We start from the raw sequence: 22,914 nt of genomic DNA on the forward strand, positions 1-22,914 counted from the left end.
CAGAAAAGAGCCGTTAAATTCTATAACCACTTAAAAGGAAGCGATTCCCAAACCTTCCATAACAAAGCCATCACCTACAGAGAGATGAACTTGGAGAAGAGTCCCCTAAGTAAGCTTGTCCTGGGGCTCTGTTCACAAACACAAACAGACCCCACACAGCCCCAGGACAACAACAACAACAACACAACTAGACCCAACCAAATCATGAGAAAACAAAAAGAGAATTACTTGACACATTGGAAAGAACAAACAAAAAAACAGAGCAAACTAGAATGCTATTTGGCCCTAAACAGAGAGTACACAGTGGCAGAATACTTGACCACTGTGACTGACCCAAACTTAAGGAAAGCTTTGACTATGTACAGACTCAGTGAGCATAGCCTTGCTATTGAGAAAGGCCGCCGTAGGCAGACCTGGCTCTCAAGAGAATACAGGCTATGTTCACACTGCCCACAAAATGAGGTGGAAACTGAGCTGCACTTCCTAACCTCCTGCCAAATGTATGACCATATTAGAGACACATATTTCCCTCAGATTACAGCGATCCACAAAGAATTCGAAAACAAACCCAATTTTGATAAACTCCCTTATCTACTGGGTGAAAAACCACAGTGTGCCATCACAGCTGCAAGATTTGTGACCTGTTGCCACAAGAAAAGGGCAACCAGTGAAGAACAAACACCATTGTAAATAAAACCCATATTTATTTTCCCATTTGTACTTTAACTATTTGCACATTGTTACAACACTGTATATATACATAATATGACATTTGAAATGTCTTTATTCTTTTGAAACTTCTGAGTGTAATGTTTACTGTTAATATTTATTGTTTATTTCACTTTTGTTTACTATCTACTTCACTTGCTTTGGCAATGTTAACACACGTTTCCCATGCCAATAAAGCCATTGAATTGAGAGAGAGAGAGAGTGAGAGTGAGAGTGAGAGTGAGAGTGAGAGTGAGAGTGAGAGTGAGAGTGAGAGTGAGAGTGAGAGTGAGAGTGAGAGTGAGAGTGAGAGTGAGAGTGAGAGAGAGAGAGAGAGAGAGAGAGAGAGAGAGAGAGAGAGAGAGAGAGAGAGAGAGAGAGAGATGTTCAATTAAACAGTGAGAGAGATTTGTTAAGTTACACTGCCACCCTCTGGTAACCACTGTACTTGTAGTCTTCATTTTGAAGATGTACACAATAACATCAGTCTAATCTGAAGTAAATCAATCCATTTTTACACTCTGCCATAGCTAAAATGCTACAATAATAGCACAACAACTGTAGCATTAATGTATGTTAGTGAAGGTTTGATTATAGGCTGGAATAAAAAAAAAGATGTTGCCATAACAGAACATTTTTGTAATTAAAGAGCAAATTCTCCATATGCCTATGGCTCCATCTCCTGGTCAGTAGTTGGACTGCAGCTTGAGATTATAAATACTCTATAAACCTCTCCAGATCCAGTCATATTCTTTAAAATATGTAATACAAAAATCAAGGGATGCAAAATTAGTGTCAAAAAAGTTTAAGTAGCTGGAATGACTGATTATCTGTAAGAAATGTAATGAATTTCACATTTAACCATCTGTTTGTTTAATTTGCTTTTCTCTTTCTCAGAATCAAGAGGTTTTCCCCTGAGCTCGTATAGCTGTTGCCCTAGTTTGGATAGCCTGTCACGATACTCCAGACTCCGGTAGTTGATCTCTGGCACCCCTCTGAAGCCGAACAGTGCGCCCCACCAGGCAGCAGCGATCACGGCCGTGGAGTCGCTGTCCCCGCCGTGGAAGAAGCCATGATTGGCCAGCTCAACCCAGGAGTCGCCTGCCCTCAGGAGGGCATCGTAAGCTATCATGGGAGCATCATGCCCACTGGCGCCACCCACACCCTTGAAGCTCACCGCCCTATAGAAATGCTCCCTCTCCTTCACTCCGTAGCACTCTGGGAACTGAGGTTTGCTCTTTCCATCCAAAATCCCTCTCTTTTCTAAATAGGCTCTCCACTGAATTCCAAAGTAGTCCCTGGAAAAATAAGATTAGTCAGAAGCAGATTAAGCTTACACACCATTCTACTTTGTAAACCCAGGCATAAATATAGGAATTAATTTGGCCTGAATTGTCGCAGCAAAAGAATCCTGCAGGAACAGGATTTGAACGTTTAGTCCATAATGTTGACTGATCAGTGGTTAGGCTATTAGCTGGTAAAATGAGGCTACATGAAAAGTGGAATACTGTTAATATAGCTGGGTGTTAATGCAGTTTTCTGTGAATTTATGTAAACCACGAAGCTCATATGCATTTCCTGCAGCTCAGGAAAATTCTCAGCAACAAAAAAAGGAACAAATTAAGATCCTATATCTGTGTTAGACAATGGTGTGTTAACTGGAAAATATCATGGCAGTATGTCATATTTCTTTATAAACAACAACAACTTTCACTAATTAACATTGAGGTGTGAAGTGTGAACTGCATACAGTCAACCAAAGGAGGCTGTTGGGCAGAGATATAGGAGGACAGGCTTATTGTGATGGTTGGAATGGAGTGGTATCAAACATATCAAAGACATGGAAACCATGTTTTTGACACCGTTCCAGTCCGCCCACCGTTCCACTCTGCCCACTTTTCCACTCCGTCCACCAGCCTCCTCTGCAGCCAACAACAACAAAGGCCTCACCAGTGATCCATGTTCTGCTCCACATAGTTGCCCGAATGCCTGACGTACTCCTTGGCTTTGTCTAGGACATCCATGAGTCTGTGTCCCCAGTCCTCCACAGGCAGGGTGCCCCTCACAGCGTAGGCCGTAAACAGGGCTGCAGCCAGGGCACCCAGGTAGCCTGTGGGGTGGTGGTGGGTCAGACGCCCACTCTCCACACTCACTGCTATCAGCAGGTGCTCCTGCTCAGGGTCGGGGAAGCGCAGGCCGATACACATGGCCCTCATGGCTGCCCCACACCCTCCGCCCCTCTTGTTGAAGGGAATCTTAATGCCCTGGTCAGTTCTCTGTCTGTGCATTGCAACGCTGTTGATGCAGGTGATGCCTACAGCGGAGACAGAGAGAGTATAAGTATTGAATTTAATGAAGATCAACATGTTGGTTTAAAACCAGTTAAATGTAACTAAATGTAATCGAAAATGTAATCTACGTCATCCACAAAAGTAATTATTTTTTATGATAGGGCCATAATCAATAACTAGTAATGTTGCATACTCAAATAAATGTTAAAATCTCACCTTTCTGGTAAAAATTGTTATAAATGACTGAGGTGTAGTCCCTTTTGAGGACACAAGCTCAACTACACAGTACAAATACGATAACAAAACATGAAAGTATGAAACATTTTATATGATGCATTTCCTATTCAACAAAACTGTATGAATAAGACATTAAATTACTTATATGCTTTCTAAATATAGTATAATCAAATATTAAAATGACTAACTATGAGACTCAGTTGGTAGTGCATGGCGCTTGCGACAAGTGGGTTCGTTTCCCACAGGGGACCAGCACGAAAAAAGTACAAATATGAAAATGTATGCCCTCTACTGTAAGTTGCTCTGGATAAGACCGTCTTCTAAATTAGTAAAATGTTTAACGTAAAAATAATTGTATGTTTAGTGTTAAGAGAAAATGTGCAGATTTTCTAAAGGTCTCTCTTGATCAAAACCTCTGCCCCCATCGATGTGAACGTCTCACAGAGCTCTAGCTTGGCTTCCTGAAATCTTTTAGGAACGCACCTTTCATCATTGTCTTTCTATGACAAACGGAAAGTGTTTTTTATTTTAGATTAATTGCTATAAATCCATCTCTGAATGTGCTGTCGTGATGAAACACATCTCTCCTGCTGCGCTACGATGTAACGACTGCAGGCATGTGCTTTGGATGTGAGGTAGGGTTCAGCCAGGAGTTGATGGACAGTCGGAAGAGCGAATGAAATGGTAGGTGGGACATCCCAGCTTAAAGTGGTTTCAGATGTCACATCCTACGATAAGGCTCACAAAATATACTACTGTGTCCGTGGGAACCAGGGATATCGCTCAATGCAAGCCGTTTCGATCTACGGTGTCCACAGAACGATTTAAGCCAAAATGTCGGTCAGAACCGCTACCAGAACCACGCAGGTCCTCTATACAGGGGACTTTACATCTAAGTTAAGTGTACCGTGCCCCTGTGTGCATAAATATTGCCATTTGCCACTCATGTTAACACAACATGACACACTTCATAAAGGACTAAAAACGGTTACATACCTGCTCCTCTTCCAACCATGTCTGTCATGCTTACAATGTACTTCTCCACCATGGCTTGATACAGCACAGGGAGGGACGCCCCTTCCCCAAACCCTAACTTGACCAGAGCCTCAGCTGTAGCCAGATGCATGACGGTGTCATCACTAACAGGGAAGTCTATGGCATCCAGCTTCTCTAGACCTCCTCTCTTCTGCACTTCCTCATGGATGAACGCTCCATCCTTTTCAAACTCCCAGTTACCATGGTTGTAGCCCAGGGCATCTCCTGCTCCACTCAGGACCATGCTGGCCTTGTACCTCTCTTCCAGGGGGACCATGTCTGACATGGAGAGATCTGGTTGGTGTTCAGTTACTTCTGTAAGAGATTCCATTGGATCATTGACTAATTGAATGTTACATTGAATGTCTAATAATATAAAATACAGAAAAAAGCTGTTGAGGCGAGATAACAGACAGTCAACCATAATGAGAGTCACTGAACCATCAATGATCAAAGACGCAACTTTACAGAATGTACACAATACAAGTTCAGCTAGTGCTGTAAATAGATACCTTGTGGTGGTGGTTGATTTTATAGACTTACATGGGCAGAACTTGAGGATCGGTTCCCTTCCGGTAATTCTTGACTTTATATTGTGCAGTCTCCACTCCCCCCACGAGTCATGACAAACACTTCCTGGATAATGGCCTTTCGAATTTTGAATATGAAGTTGCAATTGCCCCATCTGCTGGAAGTAAATGGGAAATTCATTGTTTATTGACTATTGTACACTATCCGAACGGTCTATTCTCCACTTTATGCCGTATAAAACGTTTATAGGTTATTGTTTATATTAAGGTTTGACCAAGGATGGCGCCCATGAAGTACACACTTTGAATTGTACGATAAAATAGTTAACTGTTGATTAAACTGACAGTGTGTCCTCACTGTGAGAAATCTTGCTGACTGCGTCGCTCAGGAGTGTTGTTACCGTGAATCAGAGAACGATGAAGAAAAGAGACATTCTACTCGTTCATTTTTGTCTGGTTCATTCAGTCAATGAACTAAGCAGACCAAACCCAGCTGCTTTCGCATTGTTGTCTATAGGAGAGCCACACCCTTAATCGGACTGAAACTTTGACAATTTCAGTGGTGTAAAGTACTTAAGTAAAAATACTTTAAAGAACTACTTAAGTAGTTTTTTGGGGTATCTGTACTTACTTTACTATTTATATTTTTGACAACTTTTACTTCACTACATTCCTAAAGAAAATATTGTACTTTTTACTCCATACATTTTCCCTGACAACCAAAAGTACTCTTACATTTTGAATGCTTAGCAGGACAGGAAAATTGTCAAATTCACACACTTATCAAGAGAACACGTGGTCATCCCTACTGCCTCTTGCCTGGCGGCCTCACTAAACACAAATGCATATTTTTAAAATAATGTCTGAGTGTTGGTGTGCGCCTGGCTATCCATACATTTTAAAAACAAGAAAATGGTGCCGTCTGCTTTGCTTAATATAAGGATTTAAAAAAATAATTTATACTTTTACTTTTGATAGTTAAGTATCTTTTAGCAATTACATTTACTTTTGATTCTTAAGTATATTTAAAATCAAATACTTTTATACTTTTACTCAAGTAGTATGTTACTAGCTGACTTTCACTTTTACTTGAGTAACTTTCTATTAGTAAGACTTCTTATTTATCCTCCATCTTTGGGTGATTTCCCCCAGACCCCAGGAAAACCCCAAGATGATGTAAAATTCTGGTTCAACCAAAACCATCAACAAACAATTGTTTTGGAGCTTATTGATAATGTTACCAAATTAGTTTACATCTTATGCTTTATATCTTGATATTAAGTGTAAACCATTCATATTGTACACTGAGTATACGAAACATTAACAAAACCTGATCTTTCCATGACATAGACTGACCAGGTGAATCTAGGTGAAAGCTATGATCCCTAATTTATGTCTTGTGATGCCACGAGAGGCTACCGCTTTCAGCGGGATTGCTCAAGTAGTGCAAGGAGACCAGGTTCAACCAAAACAAGGATTTTATTAAAGGTCTTGGGAAACTAACGAAAGTCTAACACAATACTGTTCTCTGGTGGCTCTTAAGGGTTAACAGTTCAGGGATGTCTCTTCCACATCCAAAATCATAACTCTCCCTCGCTCAAATAACTTTTCCCCAGTCTTACTGTCTTCCACGTTGCAGCTAGTGGCCAACCCAGCAAAACGTCCTTCCAAATGTCCCACACGTATTTCCACAGGTGCATATATCCAAAGGTGAGTATTTCCCAAAGGTAAGTATCTCCAAATCCTTATATTCCTCATGGAAGTGGACGTGCAGCACTCTTGTCCTCCAGAGAGCCCAGGTTGGAGACTGTGTTACTTCACAACCCACACCCTCACCCCCAGTGTGTCTCTTCCCTTCAACAAACCTTCAGCTCATCCGCTCCTGATTGGTTTCAGCTGCGCGGGAAGATTGGCCATAGAGGGTTGGAGTTCCCGACCATACCAGCAGATGGAGCCATAGCTGTCTGGGTTTGCAGCCACCTCAGGGGGATGTAACGTCCCTCCAGGACACAGCCTCTCGTGACATCACACATCCCCCTCCTCGGGACCGACGTCCTCGTCGGGGTAAAGGCAGCGAAGAAGGCATCACGCCGGGAGAGGGCGTCCGCATTGCCGTGGTGCTTGCCAGCCTGCTCTCTCTTCAACTCCTCCACCTCTAGGACCAGGGACTCAGCCTCCTGTTGTCTCTCCTTGAGTTTCTTACTGAACGCATCAGCCTTGGTTTTAGCAGAGTTTAGCTTCTGTTGAGCAGCTTTCAGTTCCTTCTCTCTCTCTGCCTCCGCATTCTTCATCTTGTTCTCCAACACCTTGTACTTCTCCTCTGCCTTCTTCTGGACCTCCTTACTACTGCGCAGGGTCTCCTCACACTCCTCGATGGTCCTGCGCAGCCTCTCCAGCTCCTCCTGTTGCTTATGGAAGGAGCTCTGTTGGAGTTTAGCCTGGAGGATATCTAACTCTTCTGTCTTCATGTCTAACTGTTGCTTTAACAAACGATACCTCTCAGCGGTCCCCTTCAGACCAGACAGTTCTTTGTCCAGATTCTGTAGCTCCGTCTCTGTGTCGGTCTGGGCACCTGCCATCCCTATCAGAGCCCGGGCGGGGAGTGAGTAACTCGGAGGATTGCACCGGAGCCTTCCCAGGATGAGTCTTGCCTCTCCGTTTCCGAGGTACTCGGGTTATCCTCTCCTGAGACTCTCTCCAGAGTGGGTAAAAGGCTGGGCAGTCTCGTCCAATTAGGACAGGGACGGGGAGGGAATCAACCACCCCGCCGTCGTGTGTATGGTTCCCCGTGTGCTGGTCATTGTAAGTTCAGTAATGGGGTATTCTCTGGTGTCCCCATGGACACAGGAAACTGGGAGGACTTTCCCCGGGGTCAGACACGTTGGGCCCACCAAATCCTTACGCACCAGGGTGGCCCGGCTACCAGAATCCAGTAAGGCCTCCACATCATGGTGATTCACAGTTACCGGGCAGGTGGGGGGTCGATCTGGCCGCCATCTACGACTCCCAAGAGCGAGGCAAAACGGTGTGTGGGTGCTGAGCTGGAGGACTCCGCAGTGGGCATAGGTTCATCGGCTGGTTTCCCACACTGCCAGGAGATATGTCCCATCTCCCCACACCGGTAACACTGTCGAGTTTCCCCCTCCTGGTGTACTCTTCTTGGACCCGCCTGGTTTCTGGCTCCCCCCTGGAGCCGGGATAAGTCCTGACGTGGCTGGGTTCCGAGACCTTGGGGTCCTTTGGACGGGTTCTTCCCATTTGTGGTGGGGCCGCACTCCTGGGGTCTTTTCGGGAAGCATTCAGCATCTCCGCGGTGGCCTGGTACTTTTCCACAGCTTCCACGGTCAGATCAGCCGTGGTCAAGGCCTGTTGACTGATGAACCGTTTTGCCTCATAAGGCAGGGCGCGTAGGTAACGATCCACCACAACGGCCTCCACCACCGCCGCTGCTGTATTCCTCTGCGGATCCAGCCATTTCCTTGCGATTCGGACAAGTTCATGCATCTGCGCCCGAGGAGGTTGGTCTGGTTGGAAGGTCCAGCTGTGAAAGCGCTGGGCCATACCAAACTTTGTGAGTCCATATCTGCTGAGGATCTCAGACTTCAGGGCATCATAGTCAGTAACCTGGTCAGGGCCCAGGTCCCGGACAGCATTCAGCGATTCCCCGGTTAGAAAGGGGGCTAACAGACCAACCCACTGTTGCTTGGGCCAGGCTTCCCTAGTGGCCGTGGCCTCAAATGCATGCAGGTATGCCTCAATGTCATCGGTAGCTCCCATCTTAGATATAAAGTCACTTGCCTTTATTGGGCGGGTATTTTGGACAACCATCTGTCTCTGCAACTGCAATTCCTCTGCCTTCAGAAGGTTGGCTGTCTTTTGCTCCTCCAAGAGAGCCACGTTTGCTTGCATCTGGGCTTGCTGGCCAGCAACAAGGGCTTTCAATATGTCCTCCATTTCAGTCGGCGGGGAGCCTACGGCCAACTTGGAAAACTGGGTGATCAAACCTTCGGTATCCTCCTCTGACATGCACTATTAACGCTTGAGCGTGCCTGTATTCTCCACCATCTGTGATGCCACGAGAGGCTACCGCTTTCAGCGGGATTGCTCAAGTAGTGCAAGGAGACCAGGTTCAACCAAAACAAGGATTTTATTAAAGGTCTTGGGAAACTAACGAAAGTCTAACACAATACTGTTCTCTGGTGGCTCTTAAGGGTTAACAGTTCAGGGATGTCTCTTCCACATCCAAAATCATAACTCTCCCTCGCTCAAATAACTTTTCCCCAGTCTTACTGTCTTCCACGTTGCAGCTAGTGGCCAACCCAGCAAAACGTCCTTCCAAATGTCCCACACGTATTTCCACAGGTGCATATATCCAAAGGTGAGTATTTCCCAAAGGTAAGTATCTCCAAATCCTTATATTCCTCATGGAAGTGGACGTGCAGCACTCTTGTCCTCCAGAGAGCCCAGGTTGGAGACTGTGTTACTTCACAACCCACACCCTCACCCCCAGTGTGTCTCTTCCCTTCAACAAACCTTCAGCTCATCCGCTCCTGATTGGTTTCAGCTGCGCGGGAAGATTGGCCATAGAGGGTTGGAGTTCCCGACCATACCAGCAGATGGAGCCATAGCTGTCTGGGTTTGCAGCCACCTCAGGGGGATGTAACGTCCCTCCAGGACACAGCCTCTCGTGACATCACAGTCTATAAATCGATCTCTGAATGTGCTGTCGTGATGAAACACATCTCCCTGCTGCGCTACGATGTAACGATTGCAGGCATGTGCTTTGGCTGTGAGGTAGGGTTCAGCCAGGAGTTGATGGACAGTCGGAAGAGCAAATGAAATGGTAGGAGGGACATCCCTGCTTTAAGTTGTTTCAGATGTCACATCCTACGACAAGGCTCACAAAATATACTACTGTGTCCGTGGGAACCAGGGATATCGCTCAATGCAAGCCGTTTCGATCTACGGTGTCCACAGAACGATTTAAGCCAACATGTCGGTCAGAACCGCACCAGAACCACGCATCTAAGTTAAGTGTACCGTGCCCCTGTGTGCATAAATATTGCCATTTGCCACTCATGTTAACACAACATGACACACTTCATAAAGACTAAAAACGGTTACATACCTGCTCCTCTTCCAACCATGTCTGTCATGCTTACAATGTACTTCTCCACCATGGCTTGATACAGCACAGGGAGGGACGCCCTTCCCCAAACCCTAACTTGACCAGAGCCTCAGCTGTAGCCAGATGCATGACGGTGTCATCACTAACAGGGAAGTCTATGGCATCCAGCTTCTCTAGACCTCCTCTCTTCTGCACTTCCTCATGGATGAACGCTCCATCCTTTTCAAACTCCCAGTTACCATGGTTGTAGCCCAGGGCATCTCCTGCTCCACTCAGGACCATGCTGGCCTTGTACCTCTCTTCCAGGGGGACCATGTCTGACATGGTGAGATCTGGTTGGTGTTCAATTACTTCTGTAAGAGATTCCATTGGATCATTGACTAATTGAATGTTTATTAATATAAAATACAGAAAAAAGCTGTTGAGGCGAGATAACACACAGTCAACCATAATGAGAGTCACTGAACCATCAATGATCAAAGACGGAACGTCACAGAATGTTCAGATATGAAAGTATTGTTTAGATTTACAGGATGTACACAATACCAATTGGAGCTAGTGCTGTAAATACATCCCTTATGCTGGTGGTTGATTTTATAGACTTATATAGGCAGAACTTGAGGTTCGGTTCCCTTCCGGTAATTCTTTACTTTCTATTGTGCAGTCTCAACTTCCCCCCCACCTCCCCCCACCCACGAGTCCACACTGTGAGAAATCTAGCTGACTGCGTCGCTCAGGAGTGTTGTTACTGTGAAACAGAGAACGATGTGGAAGAGAGACGTTCTACTCGTTCATTTTTTTCTGGTTCATACAGTCAATGAACTAAGCAGACCAAACCCAGCTGCTATTGCATTGTTGTCTATAGGAGAGCCACCCCTTAATCGGACTGAAACTTTGAAAAAAAAATTCAATGGTAAACGACCTTAGTAAGACTTCTTTATTTATCCTCCATCTTTGGGTGATTTCCCTCAGACCGCAGGAAAACCACAAGATTATGTAAAATCCTGGTTCAACCAATGTCATCAACAAACAATTGTTTTGGAGCTTATTGATAATGTTACCAAATTAGTTTACATCTCATGCTTAAATCTTGATATAAAGTGTAAACCATTCATATTGTACATTGAGTGTGCAAAACATTAAGGACACCTGCTCTTTCCATGACATAGACTGACCAGGTGAATCTAGGTGAAAGCTATGATCCCTAATTGATGTCACTTGTTAAATCCACTTCAATCAGTGTAGCTGAACAGGGGAGACAGGTTAAAGAAGGATTTTTAAGCCTTGAGTCAATTGAGAGATGGATTGTGTATGTCTGCCATTCAGAGGGTGAATGGACAAGACAAAAGAGGGGGGTGCAACTCAACATTAGGAAGGTTTTCTTAATGTTTTGTGCACTCAGTGTATATCTACGTTTTGGTAATGGAAGTATGCTGGTAACCAAATTGAATTTAAGTTAGGACAACATTAACTGCAGTGAAACCTACCACAAGGCATGCACAACTAACTTTCAAACTACACTTTGGGCAAGGGAGATGTTTGAAACAAGCTGTTACTAAAAACAGGCCAAAAAGGAGAAGCGGAAAACCACACAAGTTGTTGTCTCGTACACCAACTCTCTGCTGCAGGAGGGAGATAATTCTGATCGACCCTGTTCTCAAATTGTGTGATGGTCAGATCTCACATCTACATGCGTTAGTAATGTGTATTCACTTTTGAAGTTAAAGCAAATTTCAGTCAGACTATTTCTGTGCAAGTGGCATCCTTCAGGAAGTGGGGTCCTGAGCCTGCGCCATATAACAGACGTTCACATCAACTGTAGAGCAGCAGTGAAAGACATGGTGGTTTGACTACAACACGTGATGAAACCTACTTCCTCTAAAAGGAAGACTTACACTCTTTCTCTCTTTCTCTTTTTGTGATCTGTGACAGATTGATATGATAGAGGCATGGCGGGGACGAGGTAAGAAAGACACCATTCTAGTGGGTTTGGGTTTGCAAATTCAAAGATGCTGTCATTGTTGTTTCCTTTCTTTTAAAAGTATTTGGGGTTTAGTGGGGGCCATTGGTGACTTAAAGAGATGTAACATCTGGGCAATGGTGTCAGTGGCCTGGGTCCTAACTGGACGTGGCTGATGGGTGGAAAGTTGTAGACACGTGAGGAATGTCTGTTATTCTTGAGTATTATAGTCCAGAATCGTTATAACATGGTAGATGTTGTTTAGGAATGCCCTGTCTACGTGCAGTTAAAACAGGACATGTTAGATGCCACAGGATACAGTAGCATATCTGATGAACAAGTGTGAATGTAAAAAATATATAGAATTTGTATGTCTCTTTTTTTTACGTTGTTAAACTGAAGCTTAGGAGTTTCCTAGCTTTTTGAACTCACTCCCAATCTTCAAATCTGTGATATCACTAAAACTGCATTCATTATCCTGTCTGTCAATTGACATTTCTGCACAAGTCTTTACCAGAAATATGACGATTTGTATCACATGGCCATCATTATTTACTGCATTGTTAATGTGGTAATCAGTAACAAGAAGAGATGCAAAACATCAGTACTGGTTGATTTCTGAATCTGTTTTTTTGGGTGGGGGAGGGAGTTTGAGATTTGCTTCCTGTTATGAGACACTTTGTGCAACTTAAAAAAAAAACATCAATCAATAGCACACACAAAAAAAACACAAAGAAACACTAAAATATTTGATGACATTGGCTGGATGTGCCATAGTATTTACATTTACATGAACATTGTTTAGATTGAACATAGATTTTTGTCAGTGGGTAGACTGTTTATTATTTGTGAGAATCCTTCAATAAGCAGACTGTGAGTTTTTCCTGCTCATCGACAGATACATTACAGCAAGAGGTATGTTTTGCAATGCTTTGATGAGGCAACCATAACAGGAAGGAAGGTTAAAGTCCTCAAGCTTAGACCAGACTTCTTGCAGTGTCTTCCCTTAAATGTTCCTCATCTCCTGAGTGTCACTACTAAACCAAATAAATTAATGCACTCCCAAAAGCAAAAACAGCACTTTAATGGCCTTCTATTAAGTGTTTTACATCCATTTAATTATTAGAAATCGTATCAGTTGGATACTACTTATTATTTATCAATATTTGAATCAAAAGAGGACCATCACGCTCTCCCAAAAGTGTGTTTGGGGTATAAAACCAGTGAATTCAGATAAGCAAAAAATGTGATGGGTCAGCCCTCAAAAAGATGTTGCGTAAAGCATACTTCATTATTTTTTTTTAAGTATCATTTTTTACTGCATCAGGATAGCATACACAGACATTTTGTCTTAATAACCTTCTTCAGTATATAGGTTATTTTACATCCATTGATCTTATAAATTGGATAATAGTTCTTTTTTTCATCAATATTTTAATCTTAACATCCACTTATGTTTTCATCTCCTTTTGACCAGAATCAGCAATCTTCAGAATGTAGGGAAACAGCCGCCTCTGATTCTGCCCCACCAGTTGACCGGAGCAGCACAAGGTACAGTCCAGATGCGCATCAAGAGCTCTCAGAACAGTGGGGAACGCCTGAGTCAAACCAAGTCCATGGTCCTGCAGGATCCTGACCTGCCTCCCAAACCTGTGAGTATACACTGAGTGTACAAAACATTAGGAGCACCTTCCTAATATTGAGTTGAACACCCTTTTGCCCTCAGAACAGCCTCAATTTGTCAGGGCATGGACTCTACAAAGTGCCGAAAGCATTCCACAGGGATGCTTGCCCATGTTGACTCCAATGCTTCCCACAGTTGTGTCAAGTTGGCTGGTAGTGGATCTCTTCTCCGAATAGCTCGTTCCATCTCATCCCACAGATGCTCAATTGGATTGAGATCTGGTGACTGGGCAGGCCACTGCAATATGCTGTATTCACTGTCAAGTTTGTGGACTCGTTCCTGAACAATCCTAACCTTGTGGCATGGGGCATTATCCTGTTGAAAAAATATACTGCTGCCATGAAGGGATGCACCTGATTGGCAATGACGTTCAGATATCCTGTGGCATTCAAACATTGCTCCACTTTTATTAAGGGGCCCAATGTGTGCCATCACAACACCTACATCAGCCTGCAATGTTGACACATGGCATGTTAGATGCATGTACTCATGTGGTTTTCTGCATACCCTAGTCCTCCCATCAGCGTGAAACAGCAGGAACCGGGATTCATCAGATCAGGCAATGTTTTTCCAATTCTCCTGTGTCCAGTGTTTTCGTTCCTTAGCCCACTGCAACCGCAGTTTCTTGTTTTTTGCTAAAAGAAGTGGAACTTTGTAAGGTCGTCAGCTGCCATACCCCATTCGCGTCAAGGTAAAACGAGTTGTGCATTATTTGGACACCAATACTGTACTGTCAGTTGACTAACTGTAGCTCGTCTGTTGCTCTGCACACTTTGTGTCAGCCTGCCTTTGGGTGGTGGACCATTCTTGATACACAAGGGAAACTGTTGAGTGTGGAAAAACCCAGCAGCGTTGCAGTTCTTGACAGTTGACACACTCAAACCGGTGTGCCTGGCACCTAATACCATACCCCGTTCAAAGACATTTAAATATTTTGTCTCTAAATATCATTCACCCTCTGAATGGCACACATACACAATTGTCTCAAGTCTTAAAAATCCTTCTTTAACCTGTCTCCTCCCCTTCATCTACACTGATTGAAGTGGATTAAACAGGTGACATCAATAATAGATCATAGCTTTCACCTGGATTCACCCTGTCAGTCTATGTCATGGAAAGATGAGGTGTTCCTAATGTTTTGTGCACTCAGTGTAGGTGTATACACACACAGTTGCATGCACACACACACACACACACACACACAGACCTATCAGCTGGATATACTCTGATTTTAGAGGCTTATTGAATATTGTTAGCCATTTGTTGAACTGTGTTTATATAAATTCCAGTAATTATGATTATATTCTTTATAAACCGTTGTCGCACATTAGGTGATTATCATTAGCTTAATTGAGCTGATCTCTGTTTGACTCTGAGCACTTCCCTGTGGGAAAATCAGGGTAAAGATAAAACAGATGATGCATTTACAAAATGAGCAGTCTGGTGTAGCATATTTGGAATAATGTAGCTACCGTGTTGACAATGAACTGGACATAACCCCAACCATTTAATATTTTTCATAAATTGGTGGAGGGGCTGGCTGACACCTCTATTTAGCATAGTGGTTCATGCCTCGTATCATACAATACATCTGTCTGTTGGCTGGAATGTTAATCTGCAAAATTTCATCAGATACAAAATAGTATTAGATGTGTTTACAACAGGCCATTGACCTTCAATCCGTCAGTCTAGATTGCTAAACATACACAGTTGTATTGTAAACCTTCATAGGGTTTATTAGTAATTGACAGCAAACTGAATTACTCAGATGATCACTGCCGTGAGGCCACGTCTGATGTTTTGTTGGGTTGCTTGTTTGCTAATTATGCAGATGATACTTGTTTGTGAGACGTCTTATACTGCAGTAATACAGTTTGTCCAGAGGGAAGAGATGCAAAGGCTACCGGAGATAATGAACCAGTTCTTACGGATTACAAACATGGTCATAAACAACTCAGAACAAACACAACTCAGAACACGGAACACGGAACGTTAGAGTGTTGCTTTAACATTGCATCAGTGTTCCAGAATGTTGTTCGTATTACAGATGTACTTTTCATTTCATTACATTCATTACACAGAGGGTCTCATCTAACAGACATCAAAATAAACATTATTTGTTTACTCTCATATATTAGATATGTTACCAGAGAGCAGAGAAATGGTTTCTTGACCTCCTCCAATGTATGGAAGTAAGTGTGTGTTAAACCCAACTGTATCGTGACCCTGCTCCACCCTCTTACACTGTGATTAATGAGAGAATATAGCAGGACCCAATCATAATGACTATAGGACTCACTAGGGGTTTGGCGTGCTGGGGTAGACCTATCCTTATTGGAATTCCTATAAGTCATTTGAACAGTAGAGGGCAGGCCAGCACTGTGCTGAAGGATAAAACTGACTAGAACGATACACTGTGAGCTGTGTTTCCATAGTAAAGGGTGTGGATATCGCAGAACTCTTGTTCAACTATGTATAAGCGCAACCTCTTCTAAGCTACCTTTAGTATAGCTATAACTATTACTGCTTCTGCTGCTACTCTATTACTACAATACTGAAATACATGCAGTTGAAAATGGATTTGTCAAATGACACTATCAATAATCTTGCTTTATTTGTGTCCATGTTTATCTGGATGAGTGTTTACATTGCTGTGATATTGACATGAATTCTCACGGTCTGATTTTGATTAGCACTGGGTTGTGTGCGTTGTTTTTCTGTTGTCACAATGTGAGGTCTCATCTCATTAACCACACTGTTTCCATACACGCTACTATCAGAGACTATATAGTCTTGTACGATATAGATGTTCTATATGTTAATATAATGATGATACATTCACACATAACCATACTTTGTATGCACTATATTGCATAGTCTTTACAGCATGGAATAACAGTACCTGTATGCTTTTAATTTCACTGAACCGATTTTACTAGCTAAGACAATATGGCCACAATCAAGCAACAGCTCTGATTTGAAACAGTCAGGGAAATCAGCTCCTCTTCAATATATTTTTCTGCTTTTCTGTTTCTGTAGATTTCTCGCCACCGGAGGAACCAGTCTCAGCATAACATTGGTGGAGCTGGAGCTGCAGACACTCTTGTGAGTATTACAGGTCATCATAAAGAACTGTCAGTTTGTATATGGCAACATATGGGCAGAAATCTGTTTGGTTTATTATGCTCTATTGCTATATGCCTGCTATTCGCCATTAGACTATTTCTATAAGGCTAACATTTAAGTATTATTCACTATTAATATGTTTCTATGCTTTTAATTCAGCAGGCCAATTTTACTTATTAAAATAGGTATTTATTTTGTTGATACTGATAAAATAGCATGTGTTTTATTTGAATATTTATGTCACATTCATTGTTAATATCTGTTAAAGGCTAAATGTTGCATCTTGCATTTCAGGTTGTTTTGAAAGGTGAATATTTGAATAAAGCCAAAATATCAGATGGAGGCAAAAAACTGAGGAAGAACTGGACTTCAACTTGGGTAGTCCTGGAGACTGATAAACTTCTGTTTTATAAAGAGAGCAAGCAAGAAGCCCTGACGAATTTGGTAGGTTTATACAACACACACACACACACACACACACACACACACACACACACACACACACACACACACACACACACACACACACACACACACACACACACATACACACACACACACAGTAAAGTAAAAAGTGACAGTTCAGTAAAGTAAAAAAGTGACATCAATAGGTTGGTAACCTGCTGAATACGAGGGGGCAATGTTCAATTACAGCCTCAAATCAACCTTCTGAGGGATTGCCTATTAGCATTATGAGTGCAAATGTTGAGTGAACACACGCTATGTGCATTTTAATTTGATGCCAGAAATGAAGCGTTTTCTTTTCATTTTCTGATTTCTCAAACTGGCAAATTAACTTTGGCTTTGATCCCAAGGACTGGAGCTCACCCCATCAAAAAGCAATGAGGAACTGTTTACCCCCTTGTGAAGTGGACTGCATATTGTGTGTGTGTGTGTGTGTGTGTGTGTGTGTGTCTGTCTGTCTGTCTGTCTGTCTATGTGTGTATAGTATGTGACTTTAATCCACCCTGCCCTGGTGAGAGAGAGAGAGAGAGAGAGAGAGAGAGAGAGAGAGAGAGAGAGAGAGAGAGAGAGAGAGAGAGAGAGAGAGAGAGAGAGAGAGAGAGAGAGAGAGAGAGAGAGAGAGAGAGAGAGAGAGAGAGAGAGAGAGAGAGAGAGAGAGAGAGAGAGAGAGAGAGAGAGAGAGAGAGAGAGAGAGAGAGAGAGAGAGAGAGAGAGAGAGAGAGAGGAGAGAGAGAGAGAGAGAGAGAGAGAGAGAGAGAGAGAGAGAGAGAGAGAGAGAGAGAGAGAGAGAGTTGGGGGAGTCTCTAAAATGAGCTTGCCATGCTTTTTAATGAAGCTCCAAGGACTTAATCAAAGCCCTCTCCTTTACTGAGCCCCACCAGAGCAACGGTCTGTCAGACTCTCCCCGTCCAATAGTTCATTATGGGCGAGAGAGACATTTCCACTTCCACATAGATTGACATATCTCCCCCCCTTTCCAATGGAAATAGTGGGTACAGTGGAGGGCGGTTGTGTGTGTTTGGGATGGTGGTGGTGGTGGTTTGTGTGTGTGTACATTTGAGTTTATTTATTTGCTATATAAAAATAATAATTTCATAATTTGATTTATCTTTGTTTCAGAGTAGAATAAACAGTTTATTAATATATTGTGTTATCATTTAGTCGTTGTGGGCAGTATTTAGGTTTGGGTCTGAATATACAATGTCGTCACCAGCATACAAAGTCAGGATATATGAGCTCACCTGCAATGTGTACATCGTTCTGTAAGGAGAGTTATTTATCCAGTAGAAACAAGAATAGGCAGTATTTTGCATCATCCAACTTAAACACATGTAGTTTACTCTGTCTGTGGCAGGTACTGTAAATCAAACATCACCTAATTTGTCCAATACTGTACCTGTCAGTCAAGGTAGTTTATTGAGTCTTCAGGTTTCAGTTTATTCCAAGCTGGGCACGTGGGATCTCAGTGAGCATCTTTCTATGGCCCGTGTAGCTCAGTTGGTAGAGCATGGCGTTTGCAACGCCAGGGTTGTGGGTTCGTTTCCCACAGGGGACCAGTATGAAAAAAAAATGTATGCACTCACTAACTGTAAGTCACTCTGGATAAGAGCGTCTGCTAAAATGACTAAAATGTAAGATTGCTTGATTTGATTCTGATTGATTGTGATACTACCTTGTAATACTGTTGTACAATGTCCTTATCATCTTAATTTTCTACAGCATCTCTCTATCATTTGTCCACAATTTCCCTGGTCTGAGACCACAATAAAGAGAAATTATATCTAAATGAGTTCCCATGCCTTTAACACAGATTAGTTCTTCTTTAAAAAAGCAAAATGTTGTCTGAAAATTATACCATTCTTATTTTGAAACGGTTACACACTGCTTCTATAATTCCATAGAGGATATCAATAAGATATTAAAGTTTAGAATAATAGAGAATTACAGCACATGTACATTCTCAGTCTACAGCATAATGAATATAAAAAAGTGCTATAACAAATGGGCATTATCTGATATTTGGGTAGAGCACTCCAGCACTTCCTTTTGTTTATTCATCGTGATTCAAATCAAATATCTATCCATTATAGAGAAAGTGACACTCTTTAAAAACATGTATTTTTATATTTACTGCACAACTATGATACATTTAGGAGAGTCCCATTCACAAACACAGCAGTGAAACTACACTGAACAAAAATATAAACACAACATGCAACAATTTCAAAGAAGTTACAGTTCGTATAAGGAAATCAGTCAGTTTAATAAATTCATTAGGCCCTAATCTATGAATTTCTCATGACTGGGAATGCAGATTTGCATCTTTTGGTCACAGATACAGTGGGGGAAAAAAGTATTTAGTCAGCCACCAATTGTGCAAGTTCTCCCACTTAAAAAGATGAGAGAGGCCTGTAATTTTCATCATAGGTATACGTCAACTATGACAGACAAAATGAGAGAGAAAAAATCCAGAAAATCACATTGTAGGATTTTTAATGAATTTATTTGCAAATTATGGTGGAAAATAAGTATTTGGTCAATAACAAAAGTTTCTCAATACTTTGTTATATACCCTTTGTTGGCAATGACACAGGTCAAACGTTTTCTGTAAGTCTTCACAAGGTTTTCACACACTGTTGCTGGTATTTTGGCCCATTCCTCCATGCAGATCTCCTCTAGAGCAGTGATGTTTTGGATACATTATCATGCTGAAACCTGAGGTGATTGCAGCAGATGAATGGCACGACAATGGGCCTCAGGATCTCGTCACGGTATCTCTGTGCGATCAAATTGACATGCAATTGTGTTTGTTGTCTGTAGCTTATGCCTGCCCATACCATAACCCCCCCACCACCATGGGGCATTCTGTTCACAACGTTGACATCAGCAAACTGCTCGCCCACACGATGCCGTCTGCCAGTTGAAAATGGGATTAATCTGTGAAGAGCACACTTCTCCAGCATGCCAGTGGCCATCGAAGGTGAGCATTTGCCCACTGAAGTTGGTCACAACGCCGAACTGCAGTAAGGTCAAGACCCTGGTGAGGACGACGAGCACGCAGCTGAGCTTCCCTAAGATGGTTTCTGACAGTTTATGCAGAAATTCTTCAGTTGTGCAAACCCACAGTTTCATCAGCTGGCCGGGTGGCTGTTCTCAGATGATCCCGCAGGTGAAGAAGCCAGATGTGGAGGTCCTGGGCTGGCGTGGTTACACTTTGTCTGCGGTTGAGGCTGGTTGGACGTACTGCCAAATTCTCTAAAACAACTTTGGAGGTGGCTTATGGTAGAGAAATGAGCATTCAATTCTCTGAAAGAGCTCTGGTGGACATTCCTGCAGTCAGTATGCCAATTGCACGGCATTTAGAGTGGCATTTAGAGTGGCCTTTTATTGTCCCCAGCACAAAGTGCACCTGTGTAATGATCATGCTGTTTAATCAGCTTTTTGATATGCCACACCTGTCAGGGGGATGGATTATCTTGGCAAAGGAGAAATGCTCACTAACAAGGATGTAAACAAATTTGTTCACAACATTTGAGAGAAATAAGATTTTTGTGGGATCTTTTCTTTCAGCTCATGAAACATGGGACCAACACTTTACATGTTGCGTTTATATTTTTGTTCAGTGTAGTAACCTTTATTCACTAAACACCTCTCCACTCTGCCTCTTATATGTCTGTAGAAACCTGGATGCAGCCCTGATGGGGTGGATCTCTGTGGGGCCGTGGTTGAATGGACAACAGAGAGGTCCAGCCGGAAGAACGTGGTTCAGGTACGGCCATTTTGTTTCTGTGTGAAGACAAGGATCAAGTAAGTTTACAATAAGACTGAGCAGCCTGCAAATTGTCTGTTTTAGTTGTTGAGGATGTGATGTTCTCGGATGCACTCTTTCGTTGATAATTTCAGCATATAATAGATTCAACTTAAGATATTTGATCAATTTTCATATTTTTCTTTTACTTTGCTTCCACCACCTTTTCAGAGAAGACATTTACATTTAGTCACATTGCATTTGAAGGTGATGTTAGGCCAACATATTGTCTCCTCAGACCCAATGGCTTTTAGTTTAGGGAATTAGACCTTTGAACTTCACAGTACTATGTGAAGTACTATCTTCTTATTGCCTTTTCAAGATACTCTTTGATAAAGGCTTAAGCCAGCAAAGCAAACTGATGATCAATTCATTGGTGGTGGCAGCACAAGTTTTCATTAGAAAAAAATGCTGTGATAAGCAGAAGAAAAGGAAGAGGATGAGAGCAGATTTCCCGATCTCATCAGACGCTTAAGACACTTCATCGCTGCTGGTCGCTACTCTGCCGCACAGTATTTCAGCCTCAAAATCTTAATGCAGTGAAGATTAAAACGGGAATTACAGCATAATCTTAAATAATCCAAGTGCTGTGGACAGAAAAGTGTGTGTAATGCCGACGCAAAGCTATTCTGAGGTCTGACAGCATTGTCAATCAACACTAGGATTACAGTTAAAATTAGCACTGAAAGTTACTGTTAATTTCGCACCATTCCAGAGACTGATTTGTACAGTAATCTAAGAAATACCTCACAAAAATATGCCTGTCAGATGGGTAGATGCGATTAAACAAATATAATAGAAATGTTTGTTTTGTTTTCTTCACCCGTTTATACAGTATCTCCACTCGCCATATCTCTGACTTCCAGATAGATTCCAATTTCTAAGATACTTCAAGGACGATGACAACATAATTGGGCCGGTTTACAGACTTGATGAGTTTGGCACTATTGCAAATGGTGATCTCAAAAGGCCATTCACTTCATGTAGATTTGATATGGAGTAATTTAAATTCTGTAAGTACCCAGTGGTTGCAGACGTAAATGTGACTCTCAACTTTAAACATTGATTGGTGACATCAGGATATACACTGAATGTACAAACCATTAGGAACACCTTCCTAATATTGAGTTGCACACCTTTTTGCCCGCAGAACAGCCTCAATTGGTCGGGCCATGGACTCTACAAGGTGTCCAAAGTGTTCGACAGTGTCACGACTTCCGCCGAGGCTGCCTCCCCTCCTTGTTCGGGCAGGTTTCGGCGTTCGGCGTCACCGGCTTACTAGCTACTGCCGATCCATTTATCATCACTCCATTTGTATTGTCTTCAATCACACACACCTGGTCCTTATTCCCGTATTAGTCATGGTATAAGTGTTCCCTCTGTTTCCTTGTCTGTGTGGGTGATTGTTTATTGTGGAGGTTTGTGAAGCTCGGTGGAGCTCGTGTATTGTGTATCGACGGGAGTATTTTCCTGTGTGCCTTGTATTTTCCAGTGCGCCCTGGAGTGTGTTTGACGCATTTCTGCGTAAACCTGTATTTTGACGATTAAAGCCTGTTATTCTGTGATTGACCCTCCTGCGCCTGACTTCTTCAACACCACCTCATCACAGACAGGGATACTGGCCCATGTTGAATCCAATGCTTCCCACAGTTGTGTCAAGTTGGCTGGATGTCCTTTGGGTGGTGGACCATTCTTGATACACACGGGAAACTGTTGAGTGTGAAAAACCCAGCAGCGTTACAGTTCTTGACACAAACAAGTGTGCCTGGCACCTACTACCATACCCTGTTCAAAAGGCACTTCAAAATTTTGTCTTGTCCATTCCCCCTCTGAACGGCACACATACACAATCCATGTCTCAAGGCTTAGAAATCCTCCTTTAACCTGTGTCCTCCCCATAATCTACACTGATTTAACAGGTGAAATCAATAAGGGATCATAG

The 22,914-nt window shown here is 42.6% G+C and overlaps 2 protein-coding genes across 3 annotated transcripts in view; one reads left to right on the forward strand and one right to left on the reverse strand.

Moving 5' to 3' along the window:
* Positions 1–1,047: 1,047 nt before the first annotated feature.
* Positions 1,048–4,924, reverse strand: LOC121536716 (protein ADP-ribosylarginine hydrolase). Of its 2 annotated transcripts, none has more exons than XM_041844169.2 (4): positions 4,815–4,924; positions 4,233–4,586; positions 2,659–3,022; positions 1,048–2,006 (listed from the first exon to the last, which is right to left on the reverse strand). In XM_041844169.2, the coding sequence occupies exons 2-4, from the start codon at positions 4,555–4,557 to the stop codon at positions 1,535–1,537; spliced, it is 1,161 nt and encodes a 386-aa protein (XP_041700103.1). In that variant the 5' UTR covers positions 4,558–4,586; positions 4,815–4,924; the 3' UTR covers positions 1,048–1,534. The 2 variants fall into 2 exon arrangements, with proteins under 2 accessions (XP_041700103.1, XP_041700104.1); XM_041844170.2 differs by having other exon boundaries at positions 4,784–4,886.
* Positions 4,925–11,664: 6,740 nt separating this feature from the next.
* Positions 11,665–22,914, forward strand: part of LOC121536715 (rho GTPase-activating protein 15) — a 46,935-nt gene continuing 35,685 nt past the window's right edge. The window contains exons 1-5 of the mRNA XM_041844168.2: positions 11,665–11,892; positions 13,367–13,541; positions 16,613–16,678; positions 16,994–17,143; positions 20,844–20,933. Of these exons, the coding sequence (XP_041700102.1) occupies positions 11,879–11,892; positions 13,367–13,541; positions 16,613–16,678; positions 16,994–17,143; positions 20,844–20,933 (495 nt within the window). The 5' untranslated portion in view covers positions 11,665–11,878. The remainder of the gene's footprint in view (positions 11,893–13,366; positions 13,542–16,612; positions 16,679–16,993; positions 17,144–20,843; positions 20,934–22,914) is intronic.

Source organism: Coregonus clupeaformis, chromosome 23 (assembly GCF_020615455.1).
Source record: "Coregonus clupeaformis isolate EN_2021a chromosome 23, ASM2061545v1, whole genome shotgun sequence".
NCBI lineage: Eukaryota > Metazoa > Chordata > Actinopteri > Salmoniformes > Salmonidae > Coregonus > Coregonus clupeaformis.